We start from the raw sequence: 23,684 nt of genomic DNA, 5'->3' as shown, positions 1-23,684 counted from the left end.
ACCCTAGCTTACATTTTGTGACTTATGCAAATTATCCAAGTGGATGGAACCAAATTGTTCCGGAGGCTTTTTTGGGAGAACCCAAAGATTCAGTAGGATTTAAGTTTTATGACAAGAGGAAGAAGAAGAAAAAAGGGGATGAAAAGGAAGATGAAAATAATAATAATAATAATAATAATAATAATAGAAATAAAAAAGTCCCAGAACCTTCAGTGTTAACAAAGAAAATGTCTAAAGAAAACAAGAAGGTTCTAAGCTCATTGTGCTTGCCCCAGTAATACTACTACTACAAATAATAATGATAGTAATAGGAGAATGATAGCATAAATCTGCTTAATACACTATGAGACGGTAGCTCCATTTTTAATATTTAAAAATAAACTACATTAAAGCACCAGTGTTAATATAACAGAGATGCAATGAAGTGAACAATACAGTTGTTACAAAATAGCCACATACACACAAAAACAATCAATCAATCAATCAATAAATCAATCAGGGTTAATGATTATGCCAAATGTCACTAGTCTTGACTTGCTCCATTAAAATGACCTCTGTGCTTCAGGGAGTTTCATAATCCATAGACACACCAATTTCTTTGGTGGAATAAACAAATACAGAGCAGGCAATACAAGAGTTAGTAAATAACAGAAGATGTGGGGAAAAAACTGAAGTCTACTGTATTCAATATGATATGTGTTAACTTTAATTACTGTTAGAATTCATAATATCCACAGGCAAACATGAATGTAGTGGCATATAAACATGTTCGGACTAAGAGCTAAACTATAGGCATGCCAGTACTAGTTTCTGGTGTTTACATAATGTACTTCTTTAACCTAGATTTATAGGTATAGTTATAGTTGGATCTAATATATTTATAGTTGGATATATCGGCACAATTAGAATCTCGGTATGTCCGCCAGTTCACTTCAAAACATAACTCAGAAGTGTCCATTAAAGGCTTTTCAGCACTTCATGCACAGACATTTTTTATCACTTTTTATAACTGTGACAATAGTTAGACAGCTAATAACAGATATATTAGCTAGAGGTCACAGCTAGCAGTAGAGCTACTTTACATGAGTAGACGGCAAGTTTCAGCAGCAAACGATAGCTATATTAGCTAGCAGGTAATAATAGTGAGCTAGCTAATGAGACTAATGTTAGCTAGTGAGTTATATCCTGAAAATTGCAGCTCTGCTAATGATATTCTTTTGTGGAGATCCTGTTCTACTTATATACCACAAGACATTCGGTGGCAAGTCAACACATTTGTAATTTACTTTATTATTTTTTATTTACCTTGTTAAACATAGCAGCACCTTAAGTTGCACAAAGTTCTCACAGATAAGAAATAAAAAACATTAAAAACTAATAAACAATTATCTGTAAATGAGATTCGGGATAATGCGAATATGTATTTAAAACTTCGACTTTGACCTGTATATATTTCTTGCTTGTTTGACGAGGTAAGATCATACATAGTGACAGGAGATTAAGATACCATGCTAGTAGAAAGTGTGTGCCTTCTTTGTTCTGTAAAACAAAGCGTATAAAAATACATTGACTGGCTCAAAGTAAATTGTCATTTTTAAAATTGTTCTTTGGAATATGTACATGTCGCCTGCGAGGAGAAATATCTTCCCGGAAGATATGCATTCTTCTGTTGAAATTTTCACACGATCCTTCCACTGCGATGAACGGAAGACAGCAGGAATTCTTCAACATAAAGTGTCCGAGCCCCAAGTACATACAAGGCCAAAAATGTGTAGGTGATATTACTGCAGCATTACAAGATTGAACATGAACAATATAGAGAAGTTGACTATGGAAAATTTGGGGCATTTTACATGACCCAGAAAAAAGTGAAACAACAGGTTTGCCACGATATACCAGATGAAAAGCAGAACACCATATTGCATTGTCATGCCTGCTTTCCTCTTAAAAAATTCCATCATTCTTAAGTTTTTACCTTCTAACTTTAGAGCCTGGTTTCTCAGTAGCTTATAAGAAGTTAATCAGAGTTTGTAACCATCCAACATGTGAAAAGCGAAAGAGTGCATTAAAAAATATATACATCACGTGCAAGACAAACATTAGCAAACGCATACAGTAGCATTTCCATGCTCTTGTAATAGACCTTGTACTTTGCTGGACTGCTTTTGATTTTTGCTCCCGCGTCTTAGCGACGGACGCTCGCTGTACCTTCGACGGGTAGTACACGAGGAAGCGTGGCTGTGAGGGAGACTACGACGTGCCCTCTTTCCTGCAGGGAGGGAGAGATCCTCCAGCACTCGTTTGCCAGTGGGCACAATATCACTATTCTTGCCACTGTTCAAGCTCTCATCATTTTCATCTTTGCTAGGAAAGTTAGACTTTGATAATTTAGAACCTCTCGTCCCGCTGTCTGCATTTTGTTGGCCTGACGATTCCAGTTCACACCTGGAAGAAGACACATCTGCATCCTACAAAAGTCAGACAAATGCATAGCGATAGTTTGTTATTTAGGCCATAATGCATGTCTAATATACATGATGACTATTAGAAAGTTTTGTCTGTGTTTTCTAACCAGACAGTGCTCACTGGTAGTGATACAAACCTGGATGTGTGATGTGCTGGATGAAGATTCTGTTGAAGAGCATGACTTTGCTCCCTGTAGGTTGTACACAACTTCATACGGGGGCAAAGGTTCAGAAAAGGTCCCTACTTCTTCCAATGAAATGACTATAGTGCTGGTGTTGTCAGCACGAAGCAGGCGCTGACTCCATCTCTGAAGGGCCTGGTTCACCAGCTCCTGAGCACTACAAACGTTTTCCCTCGTCTTATGGCACTTAGTCTGTGAGCATATTGAAAATAACAAAAATATTTAAAACATGCTCCTTCGATAGCAACAACACGGTTTTTATAAACATGAATCACAAAAATAATACTGTCGGCTTTCTGAGCTGTCTGCTCAGAAATAATCTCACCTTGGCCCTATCAGTCTCCTGACACATGGATACTGCTTCTTGTGGTGAAACCATGTTCCAGAGGCCATCACTACCCAGGATGATGTAGCGGTGCCGTTTTAGATCCAGCTTGATGACAGCTGTGTCAGGCTCAGGTGAAACTACAAACTCTCCACTGTAGAAGTCATAACTCCATAGATCACCTGGAAAAAATATATAGTGACAAAGCCATATCGAGACAAATAAACTTTTTTGATGTTGAATTGTTTTTAACAAATGATGCTTTTGATTGTTATCATCAGGAGTACAAACACTAGCTCAGCAGTTATTGAGCATGAGCAAACTCACCTAAAGCTCGAGCTACAGCGAGGAAAGGAATCTGATCAATGACTGTGCTTCTTCTGACTGGCCCATTGTGCGTTAGCCTGGGTCTCTTCCACACCACTCGATTCACCCCAGATTTTTTAATCACACTTAAACAGATAAGGAAAAATCATGAAAAGTTTAGATTGCTAAACCTTAGCATTATTCCTCCATTACATTCTTATAATGAATTCAAACTACTGAAGTAAAAGTACATGCATGTGTGAGAGACTCACCTCCCTCCCAAGCCCTCGATTCTTTTCCTCTCTTTTGGTAGCTCAGGTTTGTGATCCTGTGTTATTTCTTCTGCACGAAGCACCTCATCAGTGGGACTGTCCTGCACCCCTAAAACCACCGCCGAGTCTCCAACGTGGGCCACATACACACGATCACGGCGAATCACAACAACGCTTGCAGTTGTTCCAGATGTGCTGGGGAGGCCGGTCGCTGTCCTCGGCCATTCAGCTGCAAGAATCACAACGACGCATCCCATTTAGTATTATAAATTAAAAAACAAGACTAAATTAAAACTTCCTTTACAAGTCATATGCATTGTTAGTTTGGTGTAATAAAAAATCCTTTCCTATAATAGAATTCAAGTGTTCTGAGAGCTAGAAATAAAAAATGGGGACATGCCAGTTCTTTTCCTGCAAATCCAGATGTTTGATACATAAACATGATTACTGTCTCATGAATTTATTCATAGAAAAACACAATCATGATGTTCTATCCATTTAATAGGAATTTGGGAAAGGATTAACTTTATGTAAATATGGAGCGACTTGGTGCAGTGACTACAAATGGGAGTGAAGACAGTAATACAATAATCCTTGGCAAAGAGCAGACTTTACTGCCGTTTTCTATATACATTGCAGAATGTAATATAGGAATGCCAAATCTCCATCTAGATTTGAAATGCTAGTTGTGCCATCTACTGATAAACATTATTGCAATGGCAACCAGTAGTAGGAACTCCTACTGGTGATTCATAGTACAACGGCTGGCGAGAAGGTGTGAATGCAACATAAGGCATTACACCGATGATGTATCTACTGTCTTAATGAAACTTTTTAACCAGAGTCCCGCTCTGCTTTGCTTTTTTCTTCCTTCTAATGATCTCCTGGTGAACACACAATATAGATACTGTAAACCTTAATGACGAAGATTGTAAAGACTTACATCCTGTAGTAATATTTAAAAAAGCAAGTGTTGATTCAATGAGACTCTCCTCGGTAATGGCCTCTCGATATCGACAAGAAAAACACTGCACTTTGTTCAGGTTTCTAACAGATCAGGTTTGCAGCTTTTTTGTTTTTACTTCTCTCGTCATTCTTGTCCATAGTACAAAACAGTCACACGCAGAAGTACATCACACTGAGTATTAAACAATGAAATCCTTCTACAATATGACATGCTCTAAAATGTTCAAGACGTTTGAGACCCAGTGCTTTAAACCTTTTGTAGGTACTACATTCTCAAGGCTTGCACGTTTACAAAACAGTATAGTTTAGTTAGCTTTAGTACATAATAGGGACAGATCAGTTATAGCTTCAGTATAGTAAAGTCAGAAATAAGTCAGAAATCAGAAATAAGCTCAACTTACACTCTAATTTTCACTTCTATCATAAATTTACATTTTTGGTTTTGTTTATTAAATATGCCGAAAAAATGATTTCTAATTATAGTAGTATTTAATTAAAAGGTAATTACAGTTTCTCTCCAGCTCATGGTCTTTATGCATAGAAAGTGAGTATAAAACAGCTCACAGTCTGAGACTTTAGTATGTCATTTAGTGTTAAACACCACCACTAAACCATGCACTGTGTTGTTCTGCACTGTTTGCACCAGGTTGCACAGATGCACTTTATGTATCTAGGACTACTTACTAAGTCCGTAGCCCTGTCTTTGTTTTATGTAGCACTGTGGTCCTGGAGAAATGTCTCATTTCATTATGTACTGCAACAGCTATATATGGTTGAAATGAAAATAAAAGCTTCTTGACTTGACTTGAATAACGCTTTGACTAGTAAAATTTATTGCTGCACATTATCACTGTGTGCTGAAGGATGAACATTTTGCACAGATAACTAATCTATTTTGTATATGTACTGTGCTTTAGTTTCAACCTTGTGAACTAGTTTAATTAACACATATGTGTACCGCTTATTTATAACAATGTAAGTAAATAGTAAAAGACCGTTTTTGGTCCATGGTGTCAATATAATTTGGGAACAATTCCTAATACCGCTTTATAAAGTTTTACTTTATATAGAACTGTTTTAGTTTAACTCTTTTAAAAATCTTTGTGAGCAATGTAGGAACCCTTAAACTAAAGTAAAAATAGACAACGCCAATAGTGATGCTCATGTACAATACATCATGTAACTGCTGCTATAATACTAATGTGTTCATTCCAGTATTTTCGCACACGTAATATTGATTGGACATACTGTATGTACATTGGTAGGTGCTGTTTTTGTGTATTGTCTTTTGTGTAATGTCTTGCATTTTTTGTTTGCACTGTCCTTTTGTATTTTTTCCTGCATTGTCCTTTTGTATTTTGTCCTGCACTGTCTATTGTCCTGCACTGTCTTCTTGTCTTTTGTCCTGCACTGTCTTCTTGTCTTTTGTCCTGCACTGTCCTGTCTGTTTTGTTTGTCCTATCCTGCACTGTTTGCACCAGGTTGCACAGTTGCACTTTATGTGGCTAAGACTTATTAAATAAGTCCTTAACTCTGTCTTTGTTTTATGTAACACCAAGGTCCTGGAAAAACGTTGTCTCATTTCACTGTGTACTGCAACAGCTATATGGTTGAAATGACAATAAAAGCTTCTTGACTTGACTACATGCCACCAGTGGTGCCAATGGTATTTCTGCTGGATTCAACTAGAAGTGGAACTCAGCATTAGACCTTGCCTTGTGTTCACACATCAACATCAATGCGCTTATGCTTTCTAAGACCCCTGACCAGTTGTGCCAAGTCTTTGCCATAATGCTGATATATACAGCTGCACTGCATCCTGGGGCTTTGAGTCCAACCCTGGCAATGGATCTCCTACAATGGCTCTCATTAACATAACACCAAACGATGCTGGGGAACAACGAGTGCTCAAAGCCCTAGCTTTTTGTTTATAATTAACTCTAATGTATACGGCGCTCAATGTCACCCTGTGACGTCAGCGCGGCAATATTCACCGCAACAACTGATATAAAACATCATCAACACAAAACACTAAACACATCACTGACATCCCAGTCTGAGGATATTTAACCCGTTTAAAGAGTGACAAGAATGTAAAACTGCTCACATGAAGGCCTTTGCTGGATTCAGGCTCTGCGTGTTCTGTTTACTTGGGGAAATAGTGCTATTATAGTGAGGGTCTTATACTGTAATGGCACGGAGAAAGCGCACAAAAAGCGAGTAAACACGGACTGACTTACGCAGTTTCTTCCACATAGCGTGGTGGCAGGCGACGAATCCTTTCCGTATGGCTGCGCAAACCTCTTCGTCGTCTGTGGACCAGAAGCCTCTTTGTTTTTTGATCAGATCCCAGAGATGAGTCTGTGCATACCGCGCTGCGTCGGGGCCGCCGTGCCCATCGAACACCGCGTAGAAAGCCACAGCCCGGGACCGACGGCTGTGTGTCAGAGCACCGTGACCGGCTTCATCGCTCTCCAGAGCCGGAACACCTGACGGACCTGACGGACACAGTTGCGACCCCTCTGTTCGCTCCGCGGGCGAATGTTCAAGATGATCGCCGGTGTTCTGCACTTCCGTCTCGGCGGCGGCGGCGTTCAGCTCGTCCTCACTCGGCTCATCGTCTTGTTTAATCTGAACAAAATCCTCCATGTATTTCCTGCCTCCTTGGTCTAAATAAACACTTGCTCGACACGAGAACACGTTTTCCATGGTCGCTCGGACGGTAAACGCGGACTAGAATTCAAACTGGACCGAAATAACACAAGGCTCTTTTTTCTGGGTCTTTGTTTATTTTCGACCTTTGTAGGCATGCTCGGAATACGATGACGTCACCGACATGCGCGCTTAAAAACCGGATGTCATGAAAATAAAAGTCCAAAATGGCAATGGCGCAGTTTGTGCGCAAAAGTATTCCAGTCGTGTTCCTTTTGTGTGTGTGTGTGTGTGTGTGTCAGTCACAGTGCAATCATTTGCACATTTTAGACATGTCTGATTAGACGTACTCAAGCTTATTTACACGATAAAGTCTCACACATTAAATCTGGCCTGTTGTATGCGACCACAAAACTTCATAAGTTTCTCTGTTCACTATAGAGATGTATATGCAAAACTTTCATGCTAGTTGACATCTAGGGGTTATCATTGCCAGATTTTTAAATGGAGTTGTGGTCTATATTTCTATCCACAATCAAATATTAAAAACGTATATATAGAAATGTATATATGTAAAATAAATAAATTAAATTAAATGAATAAAAAAGTCACGTGAAAAACGGGTTCAGTCTCGATTTCAAAGCCCGCGCAAATGGGCTTTTATTTTGATATGTCCAGTTGCTCTGTATGAGGTTTGGTTCGTTGTTAGGAAGTAGATGCATCTCTTACCGGAAGTAGTTATGGGACACTATTGACAGTTGCTCTTGCCGTAGAAGCACGACACACAAGCGTTCTCGTTTTCGCGGCTGTTTGTTATATTTCGGGTGAAATAACACAACGGTATGCGAGATACATTTTAAACTTTGATTTTGATTATTGTTAGCGGCTCCGTTTGCTACTTCGGGTCTTTGCTAATTAGCCTCTATGCTAACACTGGTGTCAGTTCGCTCGTCGGTGTTAAACTCGCTGTGTAACTGATTAGGAAAGACTTTAAGGGGCTCTGCATTCGGTTGTGTTCTCTAACGTGGACGCTTGGTCCTTTTTTTGTAGCATAAACCTATTCAGAATAGCTTATCATTAACTTTAGCAGTTTATTTTTGGCAGTTTTGTATAAAAATGAGGGGAAAAAGCAGCGTTTCTCTACAATAGGCCTTTTTCTAGTTTATTTACTCAGAATGTTTAATGTGTAGTAGATTTTAATGTGTAGTATTGGGTTGAAATGAAGTTGTAGCATAGTGTGAACATTGTGTGTGTGTGTGTGTGTGTGTGTGTGTGTGTGTGTGTGTGTTTTCTAGATTGTTCGATTATTTACTTCTTCCCTGAGAGGTTGTGTGTGTGAAGGACAGGCTTCCAGCCATGGTAAGTTTCTAACATACTAAAGTGAAGTGAACATGGCCAGCGAATTAGTTACAAAAAAAAAAAAACGCGTTGGTGTTTGTACAGAGATATGTGCAAACAAACATATCTTGTACAAAGATGTGTACAAACGGGCTGAAATGTATTTTGACCCAAAAAATCAGAGACTACTGTGCAACTAAAGCCAGCGCTTTAAAGATTAGATTAGTCATATTATATCAGGATTCCATGAACTGAACCGTTGAACATGTTTGTAAATGAAAATTCACTCTGTGTTTAGTCTGCTGTGTTGGATCTGAAGACGAAGGAGGAGAAAGATGCAGAGCTGGACCGGCGTATTGAAGCTTTGCGGAAGAAAAATGAGGCTCTAATGAAAAGACATCAGGTATTAGATGGCACACTGTCTGTCAGGCGTGGGTTTTGTTGGTTGTAAAATTTTATGAGGAAAAAAGAAAACGTTGCCATGTCATTTAGAACTTCCCTCAGCTCCAGAATGATTTGTACACTTGGTGAAGACCGCTAAGCTGCTGTTTAGTTTATAGTTTAGTGTAAACTAGTATATCCATGATCCTCTCTTATGTAGAGGAGACTGTGTTGAGTAGGTCTAAAGCTTAATTCTGTACTTGGACATGGAGTCCGTAATGCCCAGAATTATTTTCAAGTCAAAACAGTCTTGAGGGTTTGTTGCCAAACGCTCTCATCTCACTGGCTCCAGTGAAAGTTTCAGCAGCATATAGCAAACTCCAGGAGCATGTATTTGTGGTTAAATAAAGGAAAATGCTTTCTGTTGGCATACAGAAGTGGCATCTATTTGTAGATTTTATGACCGTTGGAGAAATATTTGATTCTCTTAACTGCTGATGAGGGCAAAATACATTTGTTTCTTCTTACAGGCAGGTTCATTACAGCTCTAATTGTTAGATAGTTGAGTGTTAAGTGTCTTTAATCCCCTAACAGTAAATGTTCAGGTGCCTAGTTATTTATTAATAGCCATTTCCATTTGTTTTATGATAGTCAGCAAATCTTTGTCTCATTGCTTTTGTGTATTCTTAAGCCTTCCTTATACTAATGATGGGAAGGTAATTTGCTCTCTTTGTCACCTCAAAATATTGGTGGAACAAGTAGTCATGACCATGTTTGAAAATACTCAAATTTGAAAGTAAATTTGTTCATAAGAGTGTCTAGAGGTGCCTATAATTGTGTAAAAAACATTCTCATTAGGGGTTTTTCTTAGTCATTCTCAGTGGGAGATTTCAACAAATGCACTTTCCGTAGCCTCTAAAAAATCTTTACTGAAAGTGCCAGTGATTCAATAGCCAGCTTGTTAGCTGCTACTAGGTGATATTTTGTTTTGTATTAGCTTCTCTGTATTAGATGCAAAACAATCGGTAAGCATCACCATTTTTTTTCTTGGTGTTTTTTTTTGTATGGTATTCATGTAGTAAAGTAAAAGGAAAATATTTTCTGATTTGCCCCAAAGTGTTTCTTTTTTATGGAATAATAAGTCTCTTAGTGAATTTAACCTGTGCACTTGTTTCCCCTACATCAGGAAATAGAAGAGGACAAAAAGAAGGCAGAGCAGGAGGGCATTGCTGTGACAACACACCGCAAGCCCCGCACTCTTGAGCATGATTCAGACCGGCGGAAGATTGAAAAGGAGAACTTCACTGTGACAGTGGACCTGTTTAAACCCAGCGGGGTAAGACCATTGGTGTCAAAGTGTCAGTGTCAGTTTGGTGCAAGTCATCATGGTGTATGTTGAAGTTTGGTTTGTCAAGGAATTGACAAAAGTTTTAGTGGTTTTTATAATCCAATATAATGGTTAGTCTTGTGTTCTAGTGTTCCTGGGCATGGGTGTTTTGAAAATCTGGTATCTGTTCTTTTGTATGAGGAGGAATACTTCCAGTGTTCTACAAAATGACCTACAGCAGGGTACTGGCATGCATGTTCCTGGCCAAACTTTTAGAAACAGACTCTATGAAGATGGCATAAGGAGCCAACATCCTCTAGTGGGACCTGTGTGCACAACCCAACACAGTGTTGCTTGATTGGCATTTGCCAGAGAACACCAGAATTGGCAAGTCTGCCATTGTCGCCCTGTACTCTTCATAAATAAGCAGAGACACACTGAGCACTTTTGACAAAGAAGTGTGTAGATGCTGTGGGGAACATTTACATTTACATTTACATTTACAGCATTTGGCAGACGCCCTTATCCAGAGCGACGGCGACGTACATAAGTGCTTAAATCTCTAACACTGAATACATTAATGGTGGTTCACTATTTTACACACTTAAGATACTATGAGTTTAAAACATTTGTTCAAAGTTACAATGAAAAAGTGTCAAAGTTTTTTTTTTTTGTTGTTGTATTTTTTTTGTTTTTTTTTTTTGTTGTTGTTTTTTTTTAAATGCAAAAGATAAGGAAAGAAGTTCTAGTTGAAGTGTTTCCTGAATAAGCAGGTCTTCAACCGCCGCTTGAAAATAGGCAGTGACTCAGCTGTCCGGACCTCTAGGGGAAGTTCATTCCACCACCTTGGTGCCAGAACAGAGAAGAGTCTTGTAGTATACTTGCCTCTTACCCTGAGAGATGGTGGAACCAGTCGAACAGTGCTGGTAGATCGGAGGTTGCGGGGTGCAGTGCGAGGAATGATGAGGGCTTTGAGGTAAGAGGGAGCTGGTCCATTTTTGGCTTTGTAGGCCAGCATCAGTGTTTTGAATCTGATGCATGCAGCTACCGGAAGCCAGTGGAGGGATCGCAGCAGCGGGGTGGTATGCGAGAACTTTGGCAGGTTGAAAACAAGCCGGGCAGCTGCATTTTGGATCATTTGCAGAGGACGGAATGCGTTCATAGGTACATAATACTGCCTGCAACATTATCCAGCATGACAGGTTTTGTGGTGGGTCAGTGATTGTTTTGGGAGGAATAGCCTTAAAATGCTGGCCAAAGGTACCAATTCTTTTGTTAGGTACCACAATGAAATACTTTGTCAGAGCCATTTTTGGACCTTACACAGGTGTAGTGAACCCTGCCTCCTCCTGGTGCATAATGCCCGGCCTCATGAAGCCAGACTGTATAGAAAGTTTCTGGATGATGGAGGCATGTCATTCACTATCCCTCACATTCCCAACACTTGAATACAGTTAAGAAGCACTGGAACAATATGTAATGGAGTATCTGAAGTAGCACCACAGATTGTTCAGGAGCTCACTGATCTTGGTCTGGGAAGCAATCCCCCAAGGACATAATCTGCCATCTCATCAGGAGTATCCCCAGCCATTGTCAGGAGTGCCTACAGGCACATACTGTATATGCTACTGTCTTACATTGAGTTGTAATGAAATTCATGCATATTGGATCAGCCTGTAATCTCAGTTTTACTTAGATTTCTGGTGAGATTTTTAATCCAGCCGTCAGTGGGTTGATTTTGGTTTCCCTTAACCATTGCCACGTCATTTAGTTATCAAAACAAATTGCAACATCTGTATATATAGTAAAGATTTTCAACTTGAATATTTATTTATTTAATTTTATTTATTAGGTAATTTAAGCGTTCTCTTTATGCCTTTTAATGTTTACAGCATATTGAACTCTGTTTATTTGCTACGTTCAAAATTCCACTTTAAGTTCACCATCCTACAGCTGAATAAGTAAAGTAAATAAAAAGAAGACTTGATGCTTCTGGACCTTAGACCATAATCGCTGCACCTTTTCCTCACAGCTCTCGAAGGTTTTAATTTCCCACCTGGGGTTCACTGAGATAGATTGTAGTGCATTTTAATCAATGCCTGTAGAGTTATCTGGGACACAGATGGCCCGTGCAATGGCGATTAGAACTCCCACTGTGTACCGTGAAGGTCAGACGTCTCACTGAATGGACTGTAACATATGATGGAACTTAATGAATGTAGATGAGGAATTGGACAGGCAGGAGCTTGCCTTAAGTGTAAAACCTGTCCACTTCTAGGATACATAAGGCATCTAGGAGTCAAATCTTTCTATGGAAAATATTATTCGTTATTCACTTGTCTGTTCACTAGTTGTTGAACAAAAAGACTGTCAGTGAAAATGATGTTGCTTTGTTGAATTTAGGTTCTTTTTGTCAGCACAAAATTGCACAAAAACAGCACAAAATTGTTTATCCATTTGTTGCTTATTCATTTGAAATTGAGAAGCACCTTACCAAAAGAAAATCTACTACTTAAATAACAGAAAGGGATTAGATGCCAGAAGTAATGTAAAGCATTTTTAAGGGATGTTACAATCTAAATAGTAGGTATAAATAAAAAAGGGACCCCAGTAGAATAGTCAGAGACACAGTTTTCTGGTTAATGTTTCATATAAGAACACAGAATATCCTGCAGTGATTAGACAAGAAAAACAATGTTTCTTTCCCGTTAATGGATAGTAATAATTAAAAATTATTGGTGCAAGACTCTGTGGTTTGTAAAGTGCAATTCTGCTGTCCGTGTTTAAATGATGGAGTTTGTCATGTGAGCATGGGTAGCTTGAGTCATGCAGTATAAGGAGTATTCAGATGAAAAGATTAGTTAATTCCCTATTTTGAGAGTCAATTTTATGAGAGAGTATGCAATTTTTTGGAGCTCGTTGGTCTTGGAGCTATAAACCTTCATCATGACAAATTTTACTGTATCAAGTTTTCAGTACCAGTATTTCAAGAAAATAAGGTGTACAGGAATTTGCATGTAAGAGCAGACGGTCTTGCTTATGCCATGTGGTTATAAGTGAATTATAAGCTGAAGGTCTGATTCTGATCTTTCCTGACATTTCCAGGAAAGTCGAGTGGTGAACGATAGGCAGTTAGCACAACAACACGCTGACCGTGAAACAGAAGACGGGTTTGCTGGCCGGCCCCAACCTAGAGCAGGTTCTGGGCGGCTGAGCAGAGGTGGGCAGCGTGGGGGTGGTCACCGCCCTGAGAGGAGAGAACAACGAGAACCGAGAGAACAACGAGAACCGAGAGAACAACGAGAACCGAGAGAACAACGAGAACCGAGAGAACAACGAGAACCGAGAGAACAACGAGAACCACGTGAACAACGAGAACCACGTGAACAACGAGAGCCATGGGAACCACGAGAACCATGGGAACCACGGGAACCACGAGAAGGTGAAGGAGGAGGAGAGGGCCCTTTACACAATGAACGCTTCCGAGGACGACGGGGAGGAAGAGGGGGAAGAGGAAACATGCAGCAGGTTGGCGCAGGGGGAGACAGAAAATCAAAGGTGAATTTCTTTTATGACAAACACCTTTAAATGCAAGTCTAGACACAAACATGTTGTTGTGTTCACTAGGTGCCAGCTGGATCATTTGCACTTGGGTTTCTACTGATAGATGAAGCATTATGTCCATTATGTCTTCCCTGTCAGATCTCCGACTAGCAAACATACAGTGCCTTTGACCCTATCGCACAATGGTTTCATTCAGAGACATGTTTAATGGAATTAAGCTTCAATATCATATTTATTTATCTTCGCATTACATAGTTTTGTAGGTTATACAGTGAAATAGCCTTGTTGCTGACATAGCATTAAAAATCAAATAACTGTTTTTCAAACACTGTGTGGCCTATTTTTAACCAGTAAAAACAATACATCGATCTTATAAAATGTCAGCTATATATGGTGCATTTGCCTTTACTCAGGAGTGGGAAGAGAAAAGAAGGCAGAACATTGAGAAGATGAACGAGGAGATGGAGAAGATTGCAGAGTATGAGAGAGGTCAAAGGGTGTGTAGCTCAAAGCCTTTATATCTGCTACTCTGCTTATCGGTGAAATATTGACATGACTCGTTGTTCAATATTTGAATCTATTCATTAAGGCCGATGGAGAAAAGCCCATCAGGAACTTTCTTGATGATCCACGGCGCAGTGGACCAATCCCTGACACGGATCGCAAAGAGGGAAGCCGCAGACACGTCCGCAACTGGGGTGGATTAGATTTTGAAAATGTTAAGACTGGAGCTGAGGCAGAGAAAGAATGGACGGTTAGGATGGTTGTTGCATTTACATTATAAAATGATAGATAGTGTTGTCTGGGGGGACTCAGAACATTAAATAATCACTGGCTCTATCTTTTGCTTTGTCTCTTTTTCACATTTTCTGTATCTTTCTGAAAGATTCGGAGGCCTGGAGGGAAAGGCTCAGTGGATATGACTTTGTCGATGACCGGCAGAGAACGGGCTGAGTATCTGCGCTGGAAAAAGGAGCGTGCTGAGATAGATGAAGAAAGGTTGGCTCGTCATCGTAATGCCACTGGTCAATGGAGACGAGAGTGGGATGCCCAGAAAACCGACACGATGTAAGAGTCATAAAAACACAGCTGTATATTGTGCATCTGTGTGTCATTTTCATTTTATTTCATTTAATATGTTTTTACAATTCCTTGAATACACGATTATTAGTTATACATTAGGGAACAAAAGCAATAGAATGTTCACAAGAAGATACTGGCAAAATAATTGACCCCACATTGCCTTCACAGGTTTACAGAAGACCCAGCTGTGGCTGGAGAGGGCATGCCAGAACCATGCAGCAAGAGAGGCAAGTCTCTCACTTTCTCTCTCTCTCTCACACACACACACACACACACACACACACACAAACCCACTCTGCTAACATTTCAAGTGCAAAGCAAACTGTCAAAACAGAAAAAGTATGTCACTTAGACAATACTCTTCCCCTCTTCCTTGTCGGTGTTTAGTGATGTTTTGTGATGTGCTCTCTCAGCAGATAGGGGGCGTAATGCCCGTACACCACAACGCAGTGGGGTTACAGGTCAGCTTGTGGCATGGGACATGTCTGTGTATGGCGTGTGGCTCATTTTTGTTTATAATCATATAGGATTTTTGGCTATAGCTAAGCTTTTCAAGTGACTATTAAAGCAGCTTGCATCCTTTGTCATATGCACTGTTTAATGCTAATTACTTTGCTATATCATGTCACATATTAGCTCCATGTCAAGTCAAGGCCACATTTGCATGTTTTTTCCTCCTTATTAATCTTCAACAACGTGGGGGGGATATCATGATGACTAGAGGGACATCTATTACTTAGAGCTCGTCTGTACCCTTCTCTGCTTGTTTGCTGTGCATTTGCTTTCAAGATCAGCCTGTCATCTTTTCCATCAGATTACTTAACTCGCTCTTCTTGCAGATGATAACAGAAAACCTCCCAAGACACCCACTTTTGGAGATTTCTTAGGGCAGGGCAAACCCAGAGAAGCGGGCCATGGAGGTAGAGGAAGAGGGAAAGGACGAGGTCAAGGAAAGAGTTACAGGTAGAAGCATTCTTTTCACTGATGAGAGCAATCAATCACTCTAAATGTATGATGACTTTTGACTGTTGATTGCTTCTGATTGTGTTTATAAATTACTTTTGTTGTACATGTTCCCTGCCCTAAGCTCTGTTTAAAGCATTATTTTGACAATCTGAACACATTTAATGTACAGTGCACTTGTGCTGCACGATTCATCATATCGCAATCGCGATATCAAGCCTGTGCGATTATATGACGCAAAATGCTGAACTGGTGGCCAGAAAAAATGCTACCTCTGTTAAATGTAGTGTTAATTTCGTCAGATGAGACGAGACGAAATATGTTCAACAACCTTTTTTTTATGACTAAGATGAGATAATGACAAGACTGCATCACTGTCCAAAAACGCTGACTAAGACTAAATTAACATGCATATTTGTTTACGAAAAAAGACGAGATGAAAATGTTTTGTATAAAATAAAAACTAAGATAAAATCTCTCTTCATTTTCATCTACAATTGTCTCTGCTTTTTTCATCAGCTGTTACGCTTCTAAAATATTCAGAACGAGTTCGCGGCTTCGCGCTGTTGCTCGTTACAGGTCTCATACACCTGTGGCTGCAACACGAAACTGCTGAACAATTGTATTGCTTCCGCTAAAGAAAATAGTGCGCTCCGTCTCTACGGTTAGAACCCTGTGTGTCCATGGCAACGCTCTGTTTTTCATGGCAACGGTGTGTTATAGTTAGCAGCGGTCTGTTATCAAGAAATAAAATAGTGTGTGTGTAGAAAAAATTCGTCCACGCCGCTCAAAAAAAAAACCTGAGCACAAGTCCACCGTCTAGGCGGCTTTTTAGGTTAAATGGTGTTTCCTTTCGCTGCGTAGGCGCTTTTATTGTACACGACAGCTTATGTCCCGATGACCGGTCTTTACATTACGATTAAAAGCAGTATCAGTAAAGTAAAAAATGTGATGTGCAGTCAAGTTCGAGTGTATGCACTGTTTAAACGAGTGTTCTCAACTTCTCACTGATACTTTTGTGATTCGCTGAGTTTTGACAAGTTTTATAGCCGTGATATTGTTTCTTATTCAAAAGTGGTGACAGAAAAACTCTTTACCCCCAACCTGAAACCTCTTTCCCTGTCACAATCACATCATAATCAAAATTAATAATTAGGCTTAAAAGCAAAGGTATATGTAAGGGAATCTAGTTTAATAATTACATGTAATATTGCTCCAAATATTATCAATAATGGTGTGTGCAATACCATGTATAACTTGCATTAAGTTGGAAATTTACTTTATATATACTGTACACCTACAGTTTTGATCTTAGGCTTTTCATCAATCAGCATTAATGTTATTTTATATTTTAATTTGAAAACGTTTTGCATTTGTTTGTTGCTAGTTTGAGTTTAGAAATACAAATTTCAGCATTATCAGTAATCTGTGTGTGCATTTTCCTTGAGAACCAAGCAAGTTGCCTCATAATACCATTTGTTTATTATATCGCTATCGCAATATTGACCTCAATAATCGCAATATGACATTTTCCCTAAATCGTGCAGCCCTACAGTGCACTGAACCTATTGGTAAACAACTTCTTATTTCTTTTCCAATTTACCATTTCTTGACTAGCATGCATGATAACCGATGGGAAGCAGAAAAAGAGGAGGAAAAAGGGAAAAAGGAGGAACAGGAAAAGGAGAAGACAAAAGAAGAGGATAAACCCAAAGCTCCAGCAAAAAAGGTGAGATTTTTTTCTCTTCCAAGGGCTTGTTTCATTACTTCATCCCTATAAGATGTAGGTGATGTTGGAGTATTAAATAAATTACTGTTAATTTTCCTGTAGAAGCAGATTGCAGTTGCGCCGGAGAAATCAGTGGCTGAAGATGAAGACGACGAGTGGGAGGATGCCAGTGATGGAGATGAAGTTGAAGATGAGGAAGCTGAAGAATCTGAGGATAAAAAAGGAGTTTCTCTGAAAGAATCTAAACTCTTAGAGAAGAGCTCTAGCTCCCCTGCTGCATCTAGTCCCAGTCCTAAGGAACAGAGGACACCCAGACCAAAAGTGCACATCCCTTCTTCCCCACAGGAGTCTCTCGCTACTCCAGAGGGCACAAAGCCTGTCAGCCCCTTTTCCCCTCTGGAAGGCCACCAGCCTGTATCAGATTGGGGAGAGGAGATGGAGATGCTTTCCCCCAAAAGCAGCTTGGGTGAGAGTCCCTTGAGGCCCAGCAGTAATGAAAGCAGTCCAGCTCAGAACAAGAGCCAAGAGGAGGAGGAAGAGGAGGAGGAAGAGGAGGAGGAAGAGGAGGAGAAAGAGGAGGAGGAGCCCAGCGATGCAGCCAAGAATCCACCCCAGCAGTCTGACAAACAGCATGACACCCTGACTGGTATGAACAGGTTACTGCAGTTTGTGTGTTAGCAGAAAATAGCTATTGACAAAGTCCCTATAAATGTTCTTGACCTTAATGTCAAAAATATTAAAACCCCATACATCATGGGAATGATTTTGTCACATTTTAAGAAAAATCTCATTGAAACTTTTGAGTTAGTATTGAATACATGACCGGCAGGGCTACTGCCTGACAGAATTTTTAGGACCAATCAGACCGTTATCGAATGACATTTCATAACATGCATGTGTAATACATTCATATTATTTTATTTTAGAAGCAGATTTAGCTGCTCCTGCACTCCTTGAAGAATCATCATCACACCAGTCTGATTTAACATCTAGCAGCAATAAGCCCACAGAGCCTGCAGAGAATTCAACTACACAGAAGGGTAAGTAAATAGAAAAACAGTTTCTTAAATTGCTCTCAGTGAGCACTGGAAAGTAAGTTTGTTTATTTATTTATTTTTTAAACTAAGCCATTGTAATTTATTCCATCAGAGGAGCGTGAAGACACTGAGGTGACTGTACAGCTGGATTTGAGTGAATCTAGATGTGAAAATACAGCTCCAGCCGAGTCCACGGATCAGCCATGCTCAGGTGCCGTTCTTATTACAGACTTTGAAACAGTGGTTTTTCGCAAGAACTCCCTTACTTAAGCTGACATCTGAGCATGTGCCAACACTCTGCCCTGTCTCACTCTTTCTTTGGCCCCTTCTGTCAAAACCTGTCCCTTCACTCACCTCTCTGTCTATCCCTCTGTCCATCTGTCTTTGTGAGATGGCATCTGCTGCTATGTTTGTCTCTGTAATGACGCATGAGAATCTACCCCTTCTGCTCCTCTGGCTGTGACCCTCCTCTTCTGCTCTGGGACTCTGTGTTCTTGTCTACAGGTTCACACTGGCTGTCAGTCACCACAAGAGCTGTACTAACATCTCCATTCACTGCTTCCTGGACCTCATTTTGTCCATTGCACTGCTTTTGTTCTCTGCTGGATTGCATATGGGCACGTCATGCACATCTGCTTGCGCAAGCTTTTTTTTTAAATTACATTTCTTCATCTGCTTAAACGAATGATCTGTGATTTCTGGTCATTTGAAAGATGGCAATTAGATCTGATCTTGTAACTCCTATCCTGCTGCATCTCATTTGATTGAATGGTGTCATTAACATATGATAGGATAAACGATGGCTGAATTGGTTGCTGCACCAGAGCTGCTTGGTTGTCAGGCAGCATGTATTTAGACAATTACGTTTCACTCCAGACATCCACCAGTAGTTGTATCTTGAATGGCTCAAGCCAAATTTGTTTCCCAGTTGTTACACTTTGTGTACTGAGAGGGCATCTGGACTTTAATTCAATGATGTGAACAAACATTACAACCAAAAGAAAATCGTAGCATTTTAATATGTACAATTATGAATTTTCTAACATATTAAAAACTGCAACAAAAACAGTATTTATGAATGTTTATACAATGCTGTTAAGCACTGGCACATGAAAAAAAATCCATTTTTATTTTCTTTGCTTTCTAACTTTTTTCATATTCATATTTATTGATAAAGGTTTAGGATGCAGTTCAAGGGATATTTCTACCTCTATATAATTGCAACAGTTTCTGTTTTCAGTTTCAGAGATAATTGATTTTCTCCAATAAAACTTTGGTTTTGATTGATTTTATTTTTTTTCCACCCAAACTTCAATTAACCTTCGTTCTCACCGGACTCATGATGGATTAACCAAATACAAAACCCTATGTATGTCATGACCATTTCTAACCTATCCAGAAATGACCTGAATATCACTATGCTGAATACACAGTGCCATTTGTTTCTGTCCAGAATGGCATTAAAGATCTATTTGTTTGTTTGTTTATTTGTTTATTTTATTTCATTTTGACATAAAATCAGACTTCATGTGCACTGACACATTTACATCTGCAAAAGACTAAAAAACCTAATCAGTTTTGTTGGTTTTCTTTGTCGTCCTTGAAACAATAGTCAAGAAGCCTATTGGCATTGTATCATCATAATGATCAGTGTAATACATTCTTATATTTCCCCCAGATCCAATTACTGACACACATTAAGCCTGTTTAGAGAAGGCAGGAAATTGCAGTAAACCTCTAATTATTGCTAAAAAGCCTTTCTGTGGAAACAGATTCCTAAGATGATGGGTGGAAATGGAAACCTCAAAAAAACAGAAGAACTCGTCGATTGTCTTTTGATGCATTTTACATGTTGGAGCCACTTAATGCACTAATTATTTAGTCACAGTGTTAGCGTTTTTTTTATTCGAAGAGTTACTGGCTATCAAGTCACTTCTGGAGTGAAGGAATAAATGTGTTAAATAATTTATTGTACTTCAAGCAGATATCCCTCTAGGGGATAGAACAGAGACTGCATTCTTAAATGTTTAGAACTGTCTAAACTCTACTGTAAAATACAGTGTGTTCCTAAATTCATTCATCCGAAACTCATTAAACCTGCATCTTTAAAGGTTCTGTAAGTGTGCGTTGGGATAATTAAGGGTTTTGAGCCTCCTAAATGGTTCTATATGTAACATTTAAAAGTTTCTGTCCACTCTTTTTCAAAATTGAAGCTTCTTCTTTCGGCTTTTCCCTTCAGGGATCACCACAGCGAATCATCTCTCTCCACCTATCCCTATCTTCTGCATCCTCAACACTTGCACCCACTAGCTTCATATCCTCATTAATTACATCCATATACCTCCTCTTTGGCCTTCCTCTTTGCCTCCTGCCTGGCAGCTCCATGTCCAACATTCTCCTACTAATACTGTATACTCACTCTCCCTCCTCTGAACATGTCCAAACTATCTTAATCTGGCCTCCCTAACTTTGTACCCCAAACGTCCAACATGAGCTGTCTCTCTGATGTACTCGTTCCTAATCCTGTCCAATCTTGTCACTCCCAAAGAGAACCTAAACATCTTCAGCTCGGCTACATCTAGCTCTGACTCCTGTCTCTTCCTCAGTGACACTGTCTCTAAACCACACAGCATGGCCGGACTCACCACTGTCCTGTACACCTTTCCCTTGATTCTCGCTGATATTTTCCTATCACACAGAACTCCTGACACCTTTCTCCACCCACTCCAACCTGCCTGCACTCACTTCTTTACCTCTTTCCCACTCTCTCCATTAGTAAATACAAGGTTTTTATGGTACTCATTTGATTTATTGTAATAATAATAGTAATAATAATACATATGCTTTTAGCTGTGAAGTGGGAGTTTTTGAGCTTCTTAAAGCACTACGATGACGCCAGTGCTTTGCTCTTGTTTTCTGTCTCCAGGCTAAAGAGTAACTGCAGTAAGTGCAGCACTAGTGATCTTGCAAGATAGGGGGAAAAAGGTAAGAGGAGGTGTAAAGAAGACATCTGCTGTAATGGATATCCACTGGCTGAAAAACAGGAGGATGGCAAGCCCTATGAGGATTTATCCCAACCTCCAAAGCAACTCATCGTTTGGTTTTGTGTTCTTTCAGCACGCAGACTATTCTATTATGTGTTTCAAAATTTAGGACTGCAGTTTATGGGGCTCTACAAACCATTTGTGTATCACTGTAAACTCAATGAAGAGCATTATATGCAAGGCAAAAAGTAAGTATAACCTAAGAGCTGTAACTTTGTTTGTTTTACGTGACATTTGGTAACATCTTATCCTAGTCACAAGACGCATTTTGTCAGTAATAGTTTGGAGGCAAACTTTCGCTTCTTGCTGCTTTAGGTCCTCAAGGGTTAGCCAATCAAATGCATGCTTTAGTTTGTGTATTATACCTATGCAAACACAATGGAAACAGGCATTAGAATTATCAAAGCTATTTGTAAAAGTCTGGATTTTTCTTTTAAATTCATGTCTAAGATTTTAATTTACCTGCAAAATAAGGCGTTACAAAATCTCTCCTTTTATAATTTATACCCAATCTGTATGTGTATTGCATTCTGACCAAAGATACTTCTTAGAAGGTGTTTTGTAGATGAGTCTGTTGGATAAATAATGACCATTTGAGGCAAAAAAAAATGTGTACTTCATTAGAACTAATCTTGGTTGATGTTGTTTTTTTATATTTATGTATATTTTTTGCTTTTATGCTCTCCATTTTCTTTTGTCAATGATTTTTTTTCTTGATTTTCTTTAAATGCAGGCAGTTTGGTTTATTGAGATTTAGTTTTAGTAGCACAGGTTTCTACCGATTAGTAAATTTAGTGGAAGTATCTGGATTGTAATAACTTTTAAAAATGGTGTACATTCCAATGCTTTGTGCATCATCTTTCATTGTTTGCTTTGAGAAACCTTGTTTTTAAAACCCAAATACACAAAAGTGCTCATGGAGCAGCAAAAATCATGAATTGTGATTGTATTACATCGATCAGATCATGTTTACTTTATAATTAGATTTAGGTTTGCCTCTGTTGGTGTTTCAGCAGTGCACATGTGCTAGTGTTTGTAGGATTCGTCCCGCAGTGAAACACTATATTTCAGTCACTTATTAAGTTTGAATTGATGCTTATGCGTTTTTATTTTAATATGTGAATGATGCATTGTTATTTACGTTGAATTTTCTTCTAAAATAAATGTATATCTTTGCCTTAAATGTCCTGCTGTAAATTAATGATCTACAAATTATTTTAGATGTAATTCTTGGTCAGAGTGTTTGTGCGTGTCATCAGGCAGTAGGACTGTATGATCATAATCCTCTGTAATGAACATTTACTTTATTAAATTATTTTTGGCATGTAATAAACATTTCAGGTACTGCGTCAAGTGGATGTCTAAATCGTGAGATTTTAAACTCGTGATTGTGAGAAATCAGGTCAAAATTGTGTAATAAGAACTCGAAATTGTATGTCAAATTTGAGTGTCAAAAATAAAACCGAGGGAAAGACAGTCAGAATTATAAAGTCAAAGACAAAGGTCAGAGATTTCAATTCACAACTAGCTTTTATTTCTTTGTTTATTATATATATATATATAATATAATATAAGATTTGGCTTATAAACATTTTTATTCTGCTGTAATATTGTCAATATTGTTAAGCCAGTGTGGCACATAACTTGCTTCTCAGAGCAATAAGGAAAACACACCACCAGCTAACAAATGAGCCCCAGCATTGCTCCGCTAAACACTTAACATGTTGGAAGGTTGAGCTTTTACCGAAAACCATGAATCCTTTCTGAATTCTAAACCCCTGGTTTGTACCACAATCACCTCCTCAAGCCCCGCCCACAAAACGGGATGCAGTGCGCGTGTTTTTTTTTTCACTGCGAGGACGCGCACTTGAGTGATGCTTGTGGTGTAAAGAGCTGGAGCTCAACTGTCCCATACCGAGTACGGAGACTTGTGTGCAAGCTGTCCCAGCTGAACTGTTCTGAGATCTCGTCACAATATCCAGCAAAGGTTTTATCCGTCATAACACAATGAGGGGAGGCAAAAAAGGCGCAGGAGGAAGGCTAAGCGTGA

General features: G+C 39.2%; 2 protein-coding genes across 5 annotated transcripts; one reads left to right on the top strand and one right to left on the bottom strand.

The window, feature by feature from the left end:
* Nucleotides 1–347: 347 nt before the first annotated feature.
* Nucleotides 348–7,369, bottom strand: ppm1da (protein phosphatase, Mg2+/Mn2+ dependent, 1Da). The gene is made up of 6 exons (XM_027148065.2): nucleotides 6,757–7,369; nucleotides 3,551–3,779; nucleotides 3,300–3,424; nucleotides 2,973–3,154; nucleotides 2,603–2,839; nucleotides 348–2,468 (listed from the first exon to the last, which is right to left on the bottom strand). Exons 1-6 carry the CDS (start codon nucleotides 7,223–7,225, stop codon nucleotides 2,100–2,102), a joined length of 1,611 nt encoding a protein of 536 aa, XP_027003866.1. The 5' UTR covers nucleotides 7,226–7,369; the 3' UTR covers nucleotides 348–2,099.
* Nucleotides 7,370–7,851: 482 nt separating this feature from the next.
* Nucleotides 7,852–22,987, top strand: ccdc9 (coiled-coil domain containing 9). 4 transcript variants are annotated; one of them, XM_047820436.1, is made up of 16 exons: nucleotides 7,852–8,008; nucleotides 8,464–8,527; nucleotides 8,805–8,909; nucleotides 10,074–10,223; nucleotides 13,320–13,772; nucleotides 14,192–14,275; nucleotides 14,368–14,532; nucleotides 14,665–14,846; nucleotides 15,030–15,088; nucleotides 15,278–15,322; nucleotides 15,701–15,824; nucleotides 17,442–17,553; nucleotides 17,656–18,199; nucleotides 18,480–18,593; nucleotides 18,703–18,801; nucleotides 21,517–22,987. In XM_047820436.1, the coding sequence occupies exons 2-16, from the start codon at nucleotides 8,525–8,527 to the stop codon at nucleotides 21,519–21,521; spliced, it is 2,244 nt and encodes a 747-aa protein (XP_047676392.1). In that variant the 5' UTR covers nucleotides 7,852–8,008; nucleotides 8,464–8,524; the 3' UTR covers nucleotides 21,522–22,987. The 4 variants fall into 4 exon arrangements, with proteins under 4 accessions (XP_047676392.1, XP_047676393.1, XP_047676391.1 ...); XM_047820437.1 differs by having other exon boundaries at nucleotides 15,275–15,322; nucleotides 18,483–18,593; XM_047820435.1 differs by having other exon boundaries at nucleotides 15,275–15,322.
* Nucleotides 22,988–23,684: the final 697 nt, after the last annotated feature.

The sequence above is a fragment of the Tachysurus fulvidraco genome, chromosome 11 (genome assembly GCF_022655615.1).
Source record: "Tachysurus fulvidraco isolate hzauxx_2018 chromosome 11, HZAU_PFXX_2.0, whole genome shotgun sequence".
In the NCBI taxonomy this organism is placed as follows: Eukaryota; Metazoa; Chordata; class Actinopteri; order Siluriformes; family Bagridae; genus Tachysurus; species Tachysurus fulvidraco.
The sequence above is the reverse complement of the archived record's forward strand: the minus strand, read 5'-3'. Positions and strand labels throughout refer to the sequence as shown.